This window comes from Bos indicus x Bos taurus, chromosome 5, assembly GCF_003369695.1.
Source record: "Bos indicus x Bos taurus breed Angus x Brahman F1 hybrid chromosome 5, Bos_hybrid_MaternalHap_v2.0, whole genome shotgun sequence".
Taxonomy (NCBI): Eukaryota; Metazoa; Chordata; class Mammalia; order Artiodactyla; family Bovidae; genus Bos; species Bos indicus x Bos taurus.
The window spans coordinates 35,207,892-35,223,004 of record NC_040080.1 but is presented as its reverse complement, the minus strand read 5'-3'; the positions used below and the strand labels follow the sequence as shown (position 1 = coordinate 35,223,004).

The window sequence follows — 15,113 nt, the reverse complement described above, 5'->3', positions numbered from 1 at the left end:
CGGGGGACTTCCCTGATGGTCCAGTGGCTAAAAATCTGCACTCCCAATGCAGGTGGCCTGGGTTTGATCCCTGGTCAGGGAACTAGATCCCACATGCTACAACTAAAGATCCCACACTCTGCAATGAAGACTTGGTGCAACCAAATAAATACATATACATATATATATATATATATTTAATTTTATAGATTGACTTGGAGTATGGTCAAAAATTGTGAGGGTAGGAGTTCAATGTTAGAATGCTTTTCTGTGTTTTGAAGTTAAGTGAGGACTTTTCTGTTCAGAATTTTAACATCTATGACACCTGTGTAGTAGTTTGAACATTCTTTGGCATTGCCTTTCTTTGGGATTGGAATGAACACTGACCTTTTCCAGTCCTGTGGCCACTGCTGAGTTTTCCAAATTTGCTGGCATATTGAGTGCAGCACTTTCACAGCATCATCTTTCAGGATTTGGAATAGCTCAACTGGAATTCCATCACCTCCACTAGCTTTGTTCATAGTGATGCTTTCTAAGGCCCACTTGACTTCACATTCCAGGATGTCTGGCTCTAGGTGAGTGATCACACCATCGTGGTTATCTGGGTCGTGAAGATCTTTTTTGTACAGTTCTTCTGTGTATTCTTGCCACCTCTTCTTAATATCTTCTGCTTCTGTTAGGTCCATACCATTTCTGTCCTTTATCGAGCCCATCTTTGCATGAAATGTTCCCTTGGTATCTCTAATTTTCTTGAAGAGATCTCTAGTCTTTCCCATTCTGTTGTTTTCCTCTATTTCTTTGCATTGATTGCAGAGGAAGTCTTTCTTATCTCTTCTTGCTATTTTTTGGAATGCTGCATTCAGATGCTTGTATCTTTCCTTTTCTCCTTTGCTTTTTACTTCTCTTCTTTTCACAGCTATTTGTAAGGCCTCCCCAGACAGCCATTTTGCTTTTTTGCATTTCTTTTCCATGGGGATGGTCTTGATCCCTGCCTCCTGTACAATGTCATGAACCTCAGTCCATAGTTCATCAGACACTCATTCAGATCTAGTCCCTTAAATCTATTTCTCACTTCCACTGTATAATCATAAGGGATTTGATTTAGGTCATACCTGAATGATCTAGTGGTTTTCCCTACTTTCTTCAATTTAAGTCTGAATTTGGCAATAAGGAGTTCGTGATCTGAGCCACAGTCAGCTCCCGGTCTTGTTTTACTGACTGTATAGAGCTTCTCCATCTTTGGCTGAAAAGAATATAATCAATCTGATTTCAGTGTTGACCATCTGGTGATGTCCATGTGTAGAGTCTTCACTCATCTCGCACGCTAGAGTAAAGTAATGCTCAAAATTCTCCAAGCCAGTCTTCAGCAATATGTGAACCGTGAACTTCCAAATGTTCAAGCTGGTTTTAGAAAAGGCAGAGGAACAAGAGATCAAATTGCCAACATCCACTGGATCATCAAAAAAGCAAGAGAGTTCCAGAAAAAACATCTATTTCTGCTTCATTGACTATGCCAAAGCCTTTGACTGTGTGGATCACAATCAACTGTGGACAATTCTGAAAGAGATGGGAATACCAGACCATCTGACCTGCCTCTTGAGAAACCTATATGCAGGTCAGAAAGCAACGGTTAGAACTGGACATGGAACAACAGACTGGTTCCAAATAGGAAAAGGAATATGTCAAGGCTGTATATTGTCACCCTGTTTATTTAACTTATATGCAGAGTACATCATGAGAAATGCTGGGCTGGATGAAGCACAAGATGGAATCAAGATTGCCAGGAGAAATATCAATAACCCCAGATATGCATATGACACCACCCTTATGGCAGAAAGTGAAGAGGAACTAAAAAGCTTCTTGATGAAAGTGAAGGAAGAGAGTGAAAGTGTTGGCCTAAAGCTCAACATTCAGAAAACGAAGATCATTGCGTCTGGTCCCATCACTTCATGGCAAATAGATGGGGAAACAGTGGAAACAGTGTCAGACTTTATTTTGGGGGCTCCAAAATTACTGCAGATGGTGATTGCAGCCATGAAATTAAAAGATGCTTACTCCTTGGAAGGAAAGTTATGACCAACCTAGATAGCATATTCAAAAGCAGAGACGTTACTTTGCCAACAAAGGTCCATCTAGTCAAGGCTATGGTTTTTCCAGTGGTCACGTATGGATGTGAGAGTTGGACTGTGAAGAAAGCTGAACGCCAAAGAATTGATGCTTTTGAACTGTGGTGTTGGAGAAGACTCTTGAGAGTCTCTTGGACTGCAAGGAGATCCAACCAGTCCATTCTAAAGATCAGTCCTGGGTGTTCTTTGGAAGGACTGATACTGAAGCTGAAACTCCAGTACTTTGGCCACCTCATGTGAAGAATTGACTCATTGGAAAAGACTCTGATGCTGGGAGGGATTGGAGGCAGGAGGAGAAGGGGATGACAGAGGATGAGATTGGATGGCATCACTGACTCGATGGACGTGTTTGAGTGAACTCTAGGAGTTGGTGATGGACAGGGAGGCCTGGCATGCTGCGATTCATGGGGTCGCAAAGAGTCGGACACGACTGAGTGACTGAACTGAACTGATGACACCTGTACACACAGACTTTGTGAGAACCAGGTTGCTTGTTTTCTGATGTTCAAGCATGTCCCACTTCATCTATTTTACCAGTGTCTGCACTTGATCTATTACATCCTCAAGGTCCAGTATCCCTTTCTAGCTTAAGCTAAGGTAATGAATGTTCTTATCATCCTTCTAGGCTACAGGTACCCTGTTGCTGTTCAGTCTCCAAATCATGTCTGACTCTTTGCAACTGCATGGACTACAGCACATCAGGCTTCCATGTCCCTTACCATCTCCCAGAATGTGCCCAAGTTCATGTCCATTGAATCGGTGATGCCATCCAACCATCTCATCCTCTGTTGCCCTCTTCTCCTTCTGCCTTCAATCTTTCCCAGCATCAGGGTCTTTTTCAATGAGTCAGCTGTTCGCATCAGGTGGCCAAACAGGTACCCCGAGGGCACATTTTAAACCTGACTCATCAATGAATCTCTCATAATACTCAGCATGGAACTTTGCATAAGTAGAGTTCTAGTGAACCACTGAATGTTGGGATAGATTTACACTTGACCTGTACGCATATTGGTCTTACACAGAGACTTGAAGGACATAGAGAACATCATTGCTAGAAAAGAACTAACAAACACTGCTGATGGGAAAGTAAAGTAGTTTCACTGGTGGGAAAATAAAGCTGTTTTCCAAAGTCACTTTGGAACTTTGGAAAAGTGTGGCAGTTTCTCAAAATACAAAGTATAAGTTGCATGCATGCATGTTAAGTTGCTTCAGTCATGTCTGACTCTTTGTGATGCTATGGGCTGTACCCTGCCAGGCTCCTCTGTCCATGCAATTCTCCAAGCAAGAATACTGGAGTGGGTGACCATTTCCTTCTCCATGGGATCTTCCAGACCCAGGGATTAAACCTATGTCTCTTATGTCTCCTGCACTGGCAGGTAAGTTCTTTACAACCAGTGCTACCTGGGTAGCCCTAAAGTATAGGTTGTAAGTGAAAGTCAGTCAGTCATGTCCAACTCTTTGTGACCCCATGGATTATACAGTCCATGGAATTCTCCAGGCCAGAATACTGGAGTGGATAGCCTTTCCTTTCTCCAGGGAAACTTTCCAACCCAGGGATCGAACCCAGGTCTCCCACATTACAGGTAGATTCTTTACCAGCTGAGCCACAAGGGAAGCCCAAGAATACTGGAGTGGATAGCCTATCACTTCTCCAGCGGATCTTCCTGACCCAGGAATCGAAACAGGGTCTCCTACATTGCAGGTAGATTCTTTACCAACTGAACTATCAGGGAAGACCAAAGTATAGGTCTTAAAAAGTATAGCAATTTCACTCCTAGATACATAACCAAGAAAACAGAAAACATATGATCCCATAAAAACTTGCACACAAATGTTCATAACAGCAGTTTTTTAAGTGCCAAAAAGTGGTGCTAACCCAAATGTCCAAACTGAGGTATATTTATACAATGGAATATTATTCAGTCATAAAAAAGAATGAAATAGCAATATATGCTTCAACATGGATGAACTTTGAAAATGTGATTCTAAATGAAAGAAGCCAGACAGAAAGGTCACATACTGTATGATTCCATGGATATGAAAATGTTTGGAATAGACAAATCCATAGAGATACAAAGTAGATTAGTGGTTGCCAGGGGCTGAGAGGGGAGGACATAGGGAGTGGCTGTTAAGCAGTATGGGATTTCTTTTTGGAGTGATGAAAATGTCCTGATCATGTGAATATACTTGATATCATGTGAATACATCATGTGGATATACTTGTGAATAACTGGAATTAGATCATGTGAATAATCTTGTGAATATACTAAAAAACACTAAACTAATTGTATACCTCAACAGGGTGACTCTTCTGCTTTGTGACTTGTATCTCAATAAAAAACAAATTTATTAAAAAAAAAAAAAAAAAGGAAAAGGAACTGAGAATTCCCAGCACACAGTACCCACACCATGGCTCACCTTTTTATCTGAAGGCGCAGTTCAGTACAGTCCTCTGATAACTCTCTGTTTGCTTCCTCCAAGTTTTCCAATGCCAATTTCAATTTATTATTTTCCTCTTCCAATTTCTGCTTGTTGAAATGCATGTCTGCTATATAGGTAATCAAATCAGGCACCTCTCTGCGGGGAAAAGGATGAATGGGCATAAACTTCAACATCACTAATCCCTTCCAGTCAAAGTAAGGCTTATGGTTAAGCCCAAACAAGCTTAAATATTCCTGTGAGGACTTCCCTGTCGGTCCAGTAGTTAACAATCCATCTGTCAGTGTAGGGGACACAGGTTCAATACCTGGTCTGGGAAGATTCCACATGCTGCAGAGAAACTAAGCCTTGTAGGCCACAACTGCCGAAGCCCTCCCAGGCTAGGCCCCGCATGCCACAACTTACTGAGTTCTTATGCTGTAACTACTGAAGCCCACTGCCTAGAGCCTTTGCTGTGTGAAAGAAAGAAACCACCACAACAAAGAATAGCCTCCAACTGCCACGACTAGGAAAAACCCACATGCAGCAATGAAGATCCAGCACAACCAAAAATAAACAAATAAAGAAGATTTTCTACTTTATTTTCATTCATCCTCATAAACATAGTTCACATACACAGTATTTATTCAAGCACTTATTACAATAACACCAAAGATTTTTCCAAAATTGCCAGATATTTAGCATCTGCCACTTGTGAAATCAACTTTTACAGCTTTCATTTCTTCCTCTTCACTTTGCTCCCAACTTCTATCTCTATCGACACTGAAGAGTTCCTACTTCTGCCTGGGTTATGGAAAATCCTGAAATAAATTGACACTGGATGCTTTCAATCAGAAATCTTGGCCGGTTTCAACAGGCCTTTAACTAGGAAATAATTCCTAGAGTTTTATCATTGTAGCCTGTAGCTCACAATTTAGTACTCATGGTTCCTAGTATTTTCTACAGCTTGTTAATATTTGTAGCTGTCACGCTTGCCCTGACATTTGATCCTAAACCCTTTGAGAGTCTGAACTGTGTTTTTCAAAGAGTACCAGGCCTCCTCTTCTTTGCCATCTTTTCCTAGACTTTAGCATAGGTTGGCTACATGGTTCCTAGTCCACACTTTTTGCACAGATAAACCTGAAGTGGCAAAGATAAAATAAGGAAGGACAGGTTCAGTGCTTCAATTCTGAGCTTCCAAAGCAGAGACTTGGGTTCAATCCCTGGTCGGGGAACTAAGATCCCACAAGCCACATGTTGGCTCAGCCAAAAAATTTTTTTCAAAATAAAAATAAAGAACAGAGTCACTCCTCCTCAATATCCAAATGCATGTGTAGCAGAAAACAGCTTTTCTCATTAATATCTAAAAGTATCTGCTGCTGCTGCTGCTAAGTTGCTTCAGTCGTGTCCAACTCTGTGCCACCCCAGAGACGGCAGCCCACCAGGCTCCCCCGTCCCTGGGATTCTCCAGGCAAGAACACTGGAGTGGGTTGCCATTTCCTTCTCCAATGCATGAAAGTGAAAAGCGAAAGTGAAGTCGCTCAGTCATGTCTGACTCTTAGCCATCCCATGAATTGCAGCCTACCAGGGTCCTCTATCCATGGGATTTTTCCAGGCAAGAGTACTGGAGTGGGGTGCCATTGCCTTCTCAAAAGTATCTATTGAAGCAGTAATAAGGATTGACATATATACACTACCATGTGTAAAATAGCTAGCTAGTGGGAACCTGCTATAAAGCAGAGGGAGCTCAGCTTGGTGCTCTAAAATGACCTAGATGGGTGGAATGTGAGGGACATCCAAGAGAGAGCGATATAGGTATACATATAGCTGATTCACTTCATTGTACAATAGAAACTAATACAACATTAAAGCAATTACACTCCAACTAAAAAAAAAAAAGCAACCCCCCCCTCAAAGAGCTTAAGGTCAATGTCATAATTGTACATATGATAGAACTTGTCGTGCGTGGAAAACACAAAGTCAAAGAAGAATAAAGTTTTCATGAGCAAGAAAATGCTTATTTATGTGACACTTCATAATCTTTCACAATTTGTGTTCCTAGTGAAACTACTTCTAATGCAATTAGGATATAATAGCTAAGAGTTAAAAATAAATTATGTTAGCCCTACCACACATGCACACAAGCAGAGCTAAGTGACTTTACCGTAAATAAAATACATGAAAAAGTTGAAAGTGTTAGTCACTCAGTCATGTCTGACTCTTTGAGATCTCATGAACTATAGCCCACCAGGCTCCTCTGTCCATGGAATTCTCCAGACAAGAATACTGGAGTGGGTTGCCATTTCCTTCTCCAGGAGATTCTCCAGACCCAGGGATTGAACCCAGGTCTCCTGCATTGCTTTGCCAATGTTACTTTGCCAACAAAGGTCTGTCTAGTCACAACAATGGTTTTGCCAGTAGTCATGTATGGATGTGAGAGTTGGACCATAAAGAAGGCTAGGTGCCAAAGAATTGATGCTTTTGAACTGTGGTGTTGAAGAAGACTCTTGAGAGGCTCTTGGACTGCCAGGAGATCAAACCAGTTCATCCTAAAGGAAATCAGTCCTGAATATTCATTAGAAGGACTGATGCTAAAGCTCCAATACTTTGGCCACCTGATGCAAAGAAGTGACTCATTGGAAAAGACCCTACTGTTGGGAAAGATTGAAGGCAGGAGGAGAAGGGGACAACAGAGGATAAGATGATTGGATGGCATCACCAACTCAATAGACATGAGTTTGGGCAAGCTCTGGGAGTTGGTAATGGCCAGGGAAGCCTGGTGTGCTGCAGTCCATGGGGTCACAAAAAGTCGGACACGACTGAGTGACTGAAATGAACTGAAATGAGCTCCTGCATTTCAGGCAGATTCTTTACTGTTGGAGACAGCAGGAAAGCCCAGAAATAAAATAAAATACATAGATCTATGAAATAAGAAAATCCATAAGAAAAGTTGAGGCGCTTGAGAAAACATTACAAGTAAGAATGCTTACAAGACTCCTTTAGGCAAGTCTCCACCCAACCCCTTGAAGTTCCATGATGAAGAATCTGTTTTATCTGTGGTCATCTTAACTGAAACACACACAAGAAAGTTTTATAAAAAAATCCATTTCTCCAAATCACGCTAAACTGGCAGAACAATCCCAAAGAAACACATACATACTTGCTTCACATGATTTTATGTTGTCCTGTTCAAAAGCAGAATCAACCATTGTGCTGCTTGATCCACTATTCTCTCTTTCCCTGTGGCCAAAAAACAAAACCAGTGAGCTAGAATTCCTTGTCAAACCAAAGCTTAGCCAATTTTTCAGATGTGTTCTGTATTTTCTTATTGATGGTGGTCTTTCTGAATTTTAAAACCATCTATCCATTTGGCCACAATTTGGAGCCCAACACTGTTCTTAAACAGAGTCATAGAAAAGAAACATGTTGTCTCTACCTCCTATAAACTTTAATCTAACATGAAGAAAAGAATATGAATGCATAAGTAAGTAGGTGATGATGCACATAGCTATAATTAGGCAATGGGAGCCTCAATGGATTAGGAAGCTGGCATGATTTGGAGGACTAAGTGGACACTTGTAGAGGGAGCAAGACGTTGGGCCTTAGAGAATTAGGAAGGGAAAGGCATGAACAGCTAATAATTTGGGGCACACTGAAGGTGCTCTTTTCTCTTTCTCATGAAAAACTAAGTTGAACTTGAACTAATTGTAGTTTGGAGCATATCATTCCTAAAATTTGGAGAACCCTATACACAGGCCTCTGCCCAGGACACCCCAAATAAACATATTAACACTTCAACCATTTGTTTTCCGAGAGTCTTTGTATTATGATTTCAGTTTTGCTGCCTAATCTTAGCAATTGCCAAACCCTTAGATAATCTCTTCGGAGCAGCTACCAAAGCCTCTAGACTAGTACTTACATCCTATTGTGTTTCAACATGAGATGTTTTCAGAAGATGACTGAGCAGAATAGCTCAGTCCTCACTCTCATATTCCTATTAATAGATCCGCACCCATCACCATTTCTGAGTCTCTGTTCTTTTATATCTCCCATGTTCTTTTTCTTTTCCTTTATATTTGTCATAAAAATAAATTTTCTCTTTTGCCCTCACTCCACTTTACCCATGGATTATTGATATCTGTATTATACAATCAAGCCTAAATATTTTAGGAAAAGTAGAAAATTCATAAGAAAATAAGACAAAGAAGCTAAGGTCTTCATGCAAAGAAAATCATTTTGGAATATATTCCTTCCCACTTTCTCCTGTGCATATTTTTATTTCTCAACAAATAGGGGAGTATACTACATACACAGATCTATGGCCAATTATTTTAAATTAATACATATGAATATTTCTCCTGTCAAATATTTATTTAATTGTAATTTTGAGTGACTAATTAGTATGGAAGTATTATCATTTATTTGTCCAACCACCTACTATTAAATATTTGGTTTGCTTACATTTATCATAATCATAAACAACATTCTGCATATACATTAGAGTATACAATTGGTTGTCTTTCCTGAAGTGACATAATTTGACCACATTGCATATTTCTAAGGCTCTGATGCTCGTGCTGTGCTCAGTCTCTCAGTCGTGTCCATCTCTCTGCAACCCCATGGACTGCAGCCCGCCAGCCTCCTCTTGTCCATGAAGGTTTTCAGTTAAGAATACTGGAGTGGGTTGCCATTTTCTTCCTCAAGGATATCTTCCCCACCTAGGGGTCAAATTGCGTCTCTTGCATTGTCGGTAGATTCTTTACCACTGAGCCACCTGGGAAGCCATACATTCCTAAACTGCCATTGAAAAGCTGTGCCAACTTGCAGTATTATAAACAAGGAGAAGGTCTATTTCTCCACCCTCCCTGACAACATGGGATAGAGTCATTCCTCTAAACCTTTGTTAAACTGATGCACAAAATATGTTCTCTTGGTTTTCATTTCTTGGATTAATAGTAAGATACTATCAGATAATATTTCCTATCAGTGCAAAAAACAGTGATTAACATTCATTGTAATCAATTGTTAAATCAGAACCTGAAAACGCATCCTGCTGGGACTATGATTACCATTTGTTTCTGCAGTGAGCCATCATCCATTCCTTCACAGTGGCCTGGAAGGTTTCCAGGTTCACATGTACATCTCTCTTTTCAGGATCAAGCATGATCCATAGCTCCTCGAGGTCATCATCTTCAGAACCTTGACTAGTTGTCTGTCTCAGATAATCTATTATTTTGGTGACTCTGACTAAACCTTAGGAAGAAGAAAGTCAAGTTAGTTTTTAAAGGTGGCAAAAGATTTTTTTTTAAGTGAGGTGCTTAACTCGTTCAAGTCCCTTGGGTCCTGGAAATGTGCCTTATAACCCTCGCAATCCTGCTGAGTTGATGTCATAAAATAGAGCACTGGCCTTAAGGTTGGAGTCTAACCGACTAGGGTCAAATCTTGGCTCTGGACTGTATCAGCTCTGTGGCTCTGGGGAAATCACTCAGTCTCTTTGAGCCTCAGTGTCCTCATCTGTGAAATGATGCCTACTACACAGAGTTGTGAGATTCAAATAGGAAAGATTTATGTAATCAATAGGCTTCTCAGATGGTGCAATAAAGAATCCACTCGGCAATGCAAGACACAAGAGACGAGGATTCAGTCCATTGGTTGGGAAGGTCCCCTGGAGGAGGAAATGGCAACCTTCTCTAGTATTCTTACCTGGGAAATCCCATGGACAGAGGAGCCTGATGGGCTACAGTCCACAGGGGTCACAAAGAGTCAGGCATGACCAAGCAACTGAGCGAGCGTGTGCGTGCACACACGCACGCACGCACGCACACACACAGTTGTAATTAATAATCACTTGTGGGAAGTGGTCAAAAATGCCGCTTTATTTTTCTCTCCCATTCTTTCCTTAAAAAACAGTTAGTGGGGACTTCCCTTGTGATCCAAGGTTAAGAATCCACTTTCCAATGCAGGGGACTTGGGTTCAATTCCTGGTCAGAGAATTAAGATCCCACACGCTGTGGAGCAACTAAGCCCTCGAGCTACAGCAACTACTGAGCCCTGGCACCTCAACTGAAGAAGCCCACGAGCCACAGGGAAGATCCTGCCTGTCTCAACTAAGACCTGACACAGCCAAGTAAATAAATATTTTAAAATAAATAAATATTTTAAAAAAGCATTCGTGAAGGAAGGATTTCCTTGGCCCTAGGTGAAATTTTCAGCCTCAAGTAAGTAGTTTGACTCTTTGGGGTGGAGAGGGAGGAGTGGAAAAGTCATTCTTGGATATAATCAGCCCTACTATCACATTCAGAAATTCAAGTCATACAGACTGTTAGTAATTGACACACCAGTCTTCCTCAAGCATAAGACATCTTTTCTACTCTTAACTAGGGCCTGCCTTGGGCTAGCAGTTTAAAGAGGGAAGGAAGAGGAAGTAGAAGTTTGATAGGGTGAAGGTTGATAGGGTGAAGATTCTTACCCCAGGAGGTAAGAAGAGACACTAATATTTGAAAAAAAAATTTTTTTAATAAAAAAATAAAAGAATAAGCTTAGTACATCATTAGGAAAAGAGAGCTGTAAAGGAAACTGAATGACTTTAAAGAATGCATTAATTTAATGGAAAATGTCATTAGGTTGTGACACAAAGAAATGGAAATAAAATTTTAATAGTTATTTAGAAGGATAATTTTTACTCCTGTTTGCATAATTGGAGAGTTGGAAAGTCAAAAAGAATACCCTATATCTCATTTTCCTCCACTAAAGCTCTAAATCTGATCTTATACCTCAAAACCAGAAAGATCTCCTGAGATGTTTCTTTAACGTGTCAACTCAACTGGGCGACAGAGTGCCCAGTTATGTGGTCAAACATGATTCTGGTTGTTTCTGTGAGGGTGTTTTTGAAAGAGATTAAGATTTAAATTGGTAGACTAACACAGGCTGCTGTCCCCTAATGCAAGTGGGCCTGAATAGAACAAAAAGGCAGACCCTTCCCCAAATGAGAGACAATTCTTCCTGCATGACTGCCTGGGAACCAAGACTTATCTTTTTTCCTAACTTTGGACTCGAACAGAAACATCAGCTCTTCTTCAGTTTCCAGATGTTGACCTTTGGACAGGTTGCCTCCTGGTTCTCAGGCCTTTGGACACTGACTGGAAGGAAACCATCATAAGCTCTCTGGGACTCCATCTTCAGCTTGCTCACTCACCCTGCAGATCTTCGAACATGCCTGCCTCCATAATCACATGAACCAGTTCCTTATAATTGTGCGTGTGGGCCTGCACGCTCAGTCGTGTCTGAGTCTGCGGCCCCGTGGACTGTAGCCCACCACGTTCCTCTGTCCATGGAACTTTCCAGGAAAGAATACTGGAGTGGGTTTGCCATTTCCTTCTCTAGGGGATCTTCCCAATGATTGAACCTGCATCTCCTGTGTCTCCTGCATTGCAGATGGATCTTTACCACTGAGCCATCAGGGAAGCCCCAATTCCTTATATCTCTTTACATATTTTACACACACACACACCCTGTTGGTTCTGTTTCTAATACATCTCCCATCTCCCTTTAATGGAGTTTCCTTATTTTCTTCCGGGAAACAATTCCTTAAATCCTGTCCATGCAGAGAGGCTTACCAGGAATAAATAAGTCCCATTCATCCTACCGATATAATTAAGAGTGCAGGTAAATGTTTTGCTATAAGAATGTTCATTATGGTTTATCATGGTTATTTTTGTGCTTTTCATAATAGAGAAAAAATACCCAATTGAGACATATTGTTTAAATATATTATGTTACATCCCCCTAGAGTACAGAGAAAATATATATTATTGACATAGACAAGTACTCAAAATTATTAAGTAAGAAAAAGCAGATTATAAAGCAAGCTGGAAACATTCCCACTTACACTTAGGGAATATATTGCATATAACTTAAGGAGAAAATAATGACCAAAAAAAAGGTCTTAAACCATTTTTTGCAACCATACTGTGGCAGTGAGGTGGACAGACTCCAGGCTTCCCCTTTATGATCCTTGCTTCCTAATGCTTTCACCTTAGTGTAGTCTCCTCCCCTCGAGTGTGGGCATGATCTGGGACTTGCTTCTAACCAGTAGAATATGGCAAAGGGGACAGGATATACATGTATATGGTTGTGTGATTAACTTACATGAGATCACAGTGCCTATCTTGCTAGGGCTTCCCTGGTGACTCAGCAGTAAAGAATCTGCCTACCAATGCAGGAGACCTGGGTTCAATCCCTGGGTCAGGAAGATCCCCTGGAGAATTAACTGGCAACCCACTCCAGTATTCTTGGATGGAGAATCCCATGGACAGAGCAGCATGGTGGGTTATAGTCCATGGAGTCTCCAAAGAGTTGGCACAACTTAGTTACTAATACTTTCAAACTTTTATCTTGCTGGAGTCACTCCCTTGCTGGCTTTGAAGAAGAAAATCTGCCATATTAGGGGCTTCCTATATTCAGAGGTGCAACTAGCAAGAAACTGTCTCGCTGACAGTAGCAAGACTCTGAAGTCTTCAGTCCTATAAGAGCAAGAAACGAATTCTGCCACCTAAAGCAGATCATTCCCTACTTAAGCCACAGATGAAACTGTTAAGGCTAGTCAAGGAAAACTTAAGCACTAAATATTTTCTCTGCTCTTTGTCCTCCCCTCTCCCCTCTACTATGCATTGTGTATCTGCATTTTGCATCAACCAAACATCCCCATCGGCAGAAATACCTGCTCAACCATAAAGAGCAACATTATCCTAGCATCAACAAGACAACCCCTAAAAAGATAACCTTCCTTCTTACAAGGAGCTAGGATGACCCATGACTCACTACTCACCTTATATGCTTAGATCCAGATTGTGTAAACCGTTAATAATATGTACACCATTTAATGTACAGCCTTCTGTCTCAAACACGTGCTCCGACTTTTAACAGGTAGAATGGTTCTCCGAGTTTTCTGAAAGGCTGTTCCTGGATTATAGTCCTCACTTTGGCTTAAAATTTTCCATTGCTTTCTTAGATCAACGGATTCATTTTGTACAGACATTACAAAGGAGAATAGTAACTTTACAAGACGGAGATTTGGCAGACACCACACTAATCAAGGGATCAAAGTTAAAAATCCTGGTATATTGTACTGAGAAGAGCATAACATCATTTCTGTAGTGTGCCTGCGAAAATGTACGGCCTGAATAAACAAGAGGAAATATCAGACATTCTACAAAGTAGCTGGCATATAGTCTTCAAAACTTTCAAAGTCATAAAAGGCAAGGAATCTGAGGACTTACTCCAGATAAAAGGAGATTGAAGAGATGTGAAAACTAAACACAGTGTGTGATTCTGAATTTGATCCTGGACCAGGAAACAAAAAAGCTATAAAGAATATTGTTGGGGAAATAGACAAAATTTGAATACAGACATTTAAATTAGATAACAGTATCATATCAATGTTAAATATCCTAATTTGGATAATTGTTCTGCAGCTATGCAAGCAAATGTTCTTCTTTGTAGGAAATACATACTGATGTACTTCAGGGTAAAGAGACACAGTATCTGGAGTTTATTTTCAATTAGAAACACCATCAAACTTTTATCTGGCCTTTCCTTTGAGAAACAAGACTCAGCCACAGCCTTATAAAACTGATAAGCAGCATAGAGTTTCTCTTTATAGATATTCCAGTTGATAAAGTAAGAAGGAATGATAAACTACTAACCTTCATATCATCTAATGAAAGAATAAATCTAGGCCTTCACTCTCAAATAGTTTTGTCTTTTGATAAAATTACATATACTGTGACTCCTCTGGCAGTCCAGTGGTTAAAACTCCATGCTTCTAATGCAGGGGTGAGGGTTTGATCCGTGGTCAAGGGACTAAGATCCCACATGCCTGCCACTTGACGTAGCAAAAAAAAAAAAAATACAAAATACACTATCTATACAGAGTCTTGCCCAAAAACAGATATAAAACATTTACCTGATCAAGCCTCTAAATGTAGGGGACAAAAAACAGGTTGTATTGCTATGGCCCCACAACCACTAAAATTCAGATTGGAGAAAATGAGGCGATAAAAGGGCCAGTTTCATTAACAAATAACTTAAAATACAAAAAGAATGAAAAAGGAACAGAGGGATAAGCCAGATAACCAATAACAATGAACAACCCTTTCTTGGATACTGATTTAAACAAATAAACTGTTTAAGAAAACATAAATTTCTCGTACAAATGAGAAAACTTGAATGTTGGTAAGGTATTTGATATTTAAAAATTACGTTACATTTTTGGTCATAAAAATGACATTGTACATGTGTAAAATAGACAGCTAGTGGGAAGTTTTGTACAGCACGGGAGCTCAGCTCAGTGCTCAGCAGTGACCTAAAGAGGTGGGATGTGGGGGTGGGAGGGAGACTCCACAGGGAGGGTATCTGTGTACACATATAGCTGACTCACTTTGCTGTACAGCAGAAATGAACACAATATCGAAAACAATTATACCCCAATAATATGTTAAAAATAAAAAATTTTAAAAGACTTTGTATAGCTGTATCTAACATCAGTCTTTATCTTTTGAATGTACTGAAATGTTTACAGAGGAAATAATA

At 40.3% G+C, this 15,113-nt stretch overlaps 1 protein-coding gene across 1 annotated transcript in view; it reads right to left on the bottom strand.

The window, feature by feature from the left end:
- LOC113893436 (lymphoid-restricted membrane protein) overlaps positions 1–15,113 on the bottom strand; it is a 45,041-nt gene that overhangs the window by 26,691 nt on the left and 3,237 nt on the right. Inside the window, exons 3-6 of the mRNA XM_027543428.1 lie at positions 9,593–9,776; positions 7,684–7,763; positions 7,514–7,592; positions 4,524–4,682 (exon numbers count right to left, since the gene is read on the bottom strand). Of these exons, the coding sequence (XP_027399229.1) occupies positions 4,524–4,682; positions 7,514–7,592; positions 7,684–7,763; positions 9,593–9,776 (502 nt within the window). The remainder of the gene's footprint in view (positions 1–4,523; positions 4,683–7,513; positions 7,593–7,683; positions 7,764–9,592; positions 9,777–15,113) is intronic.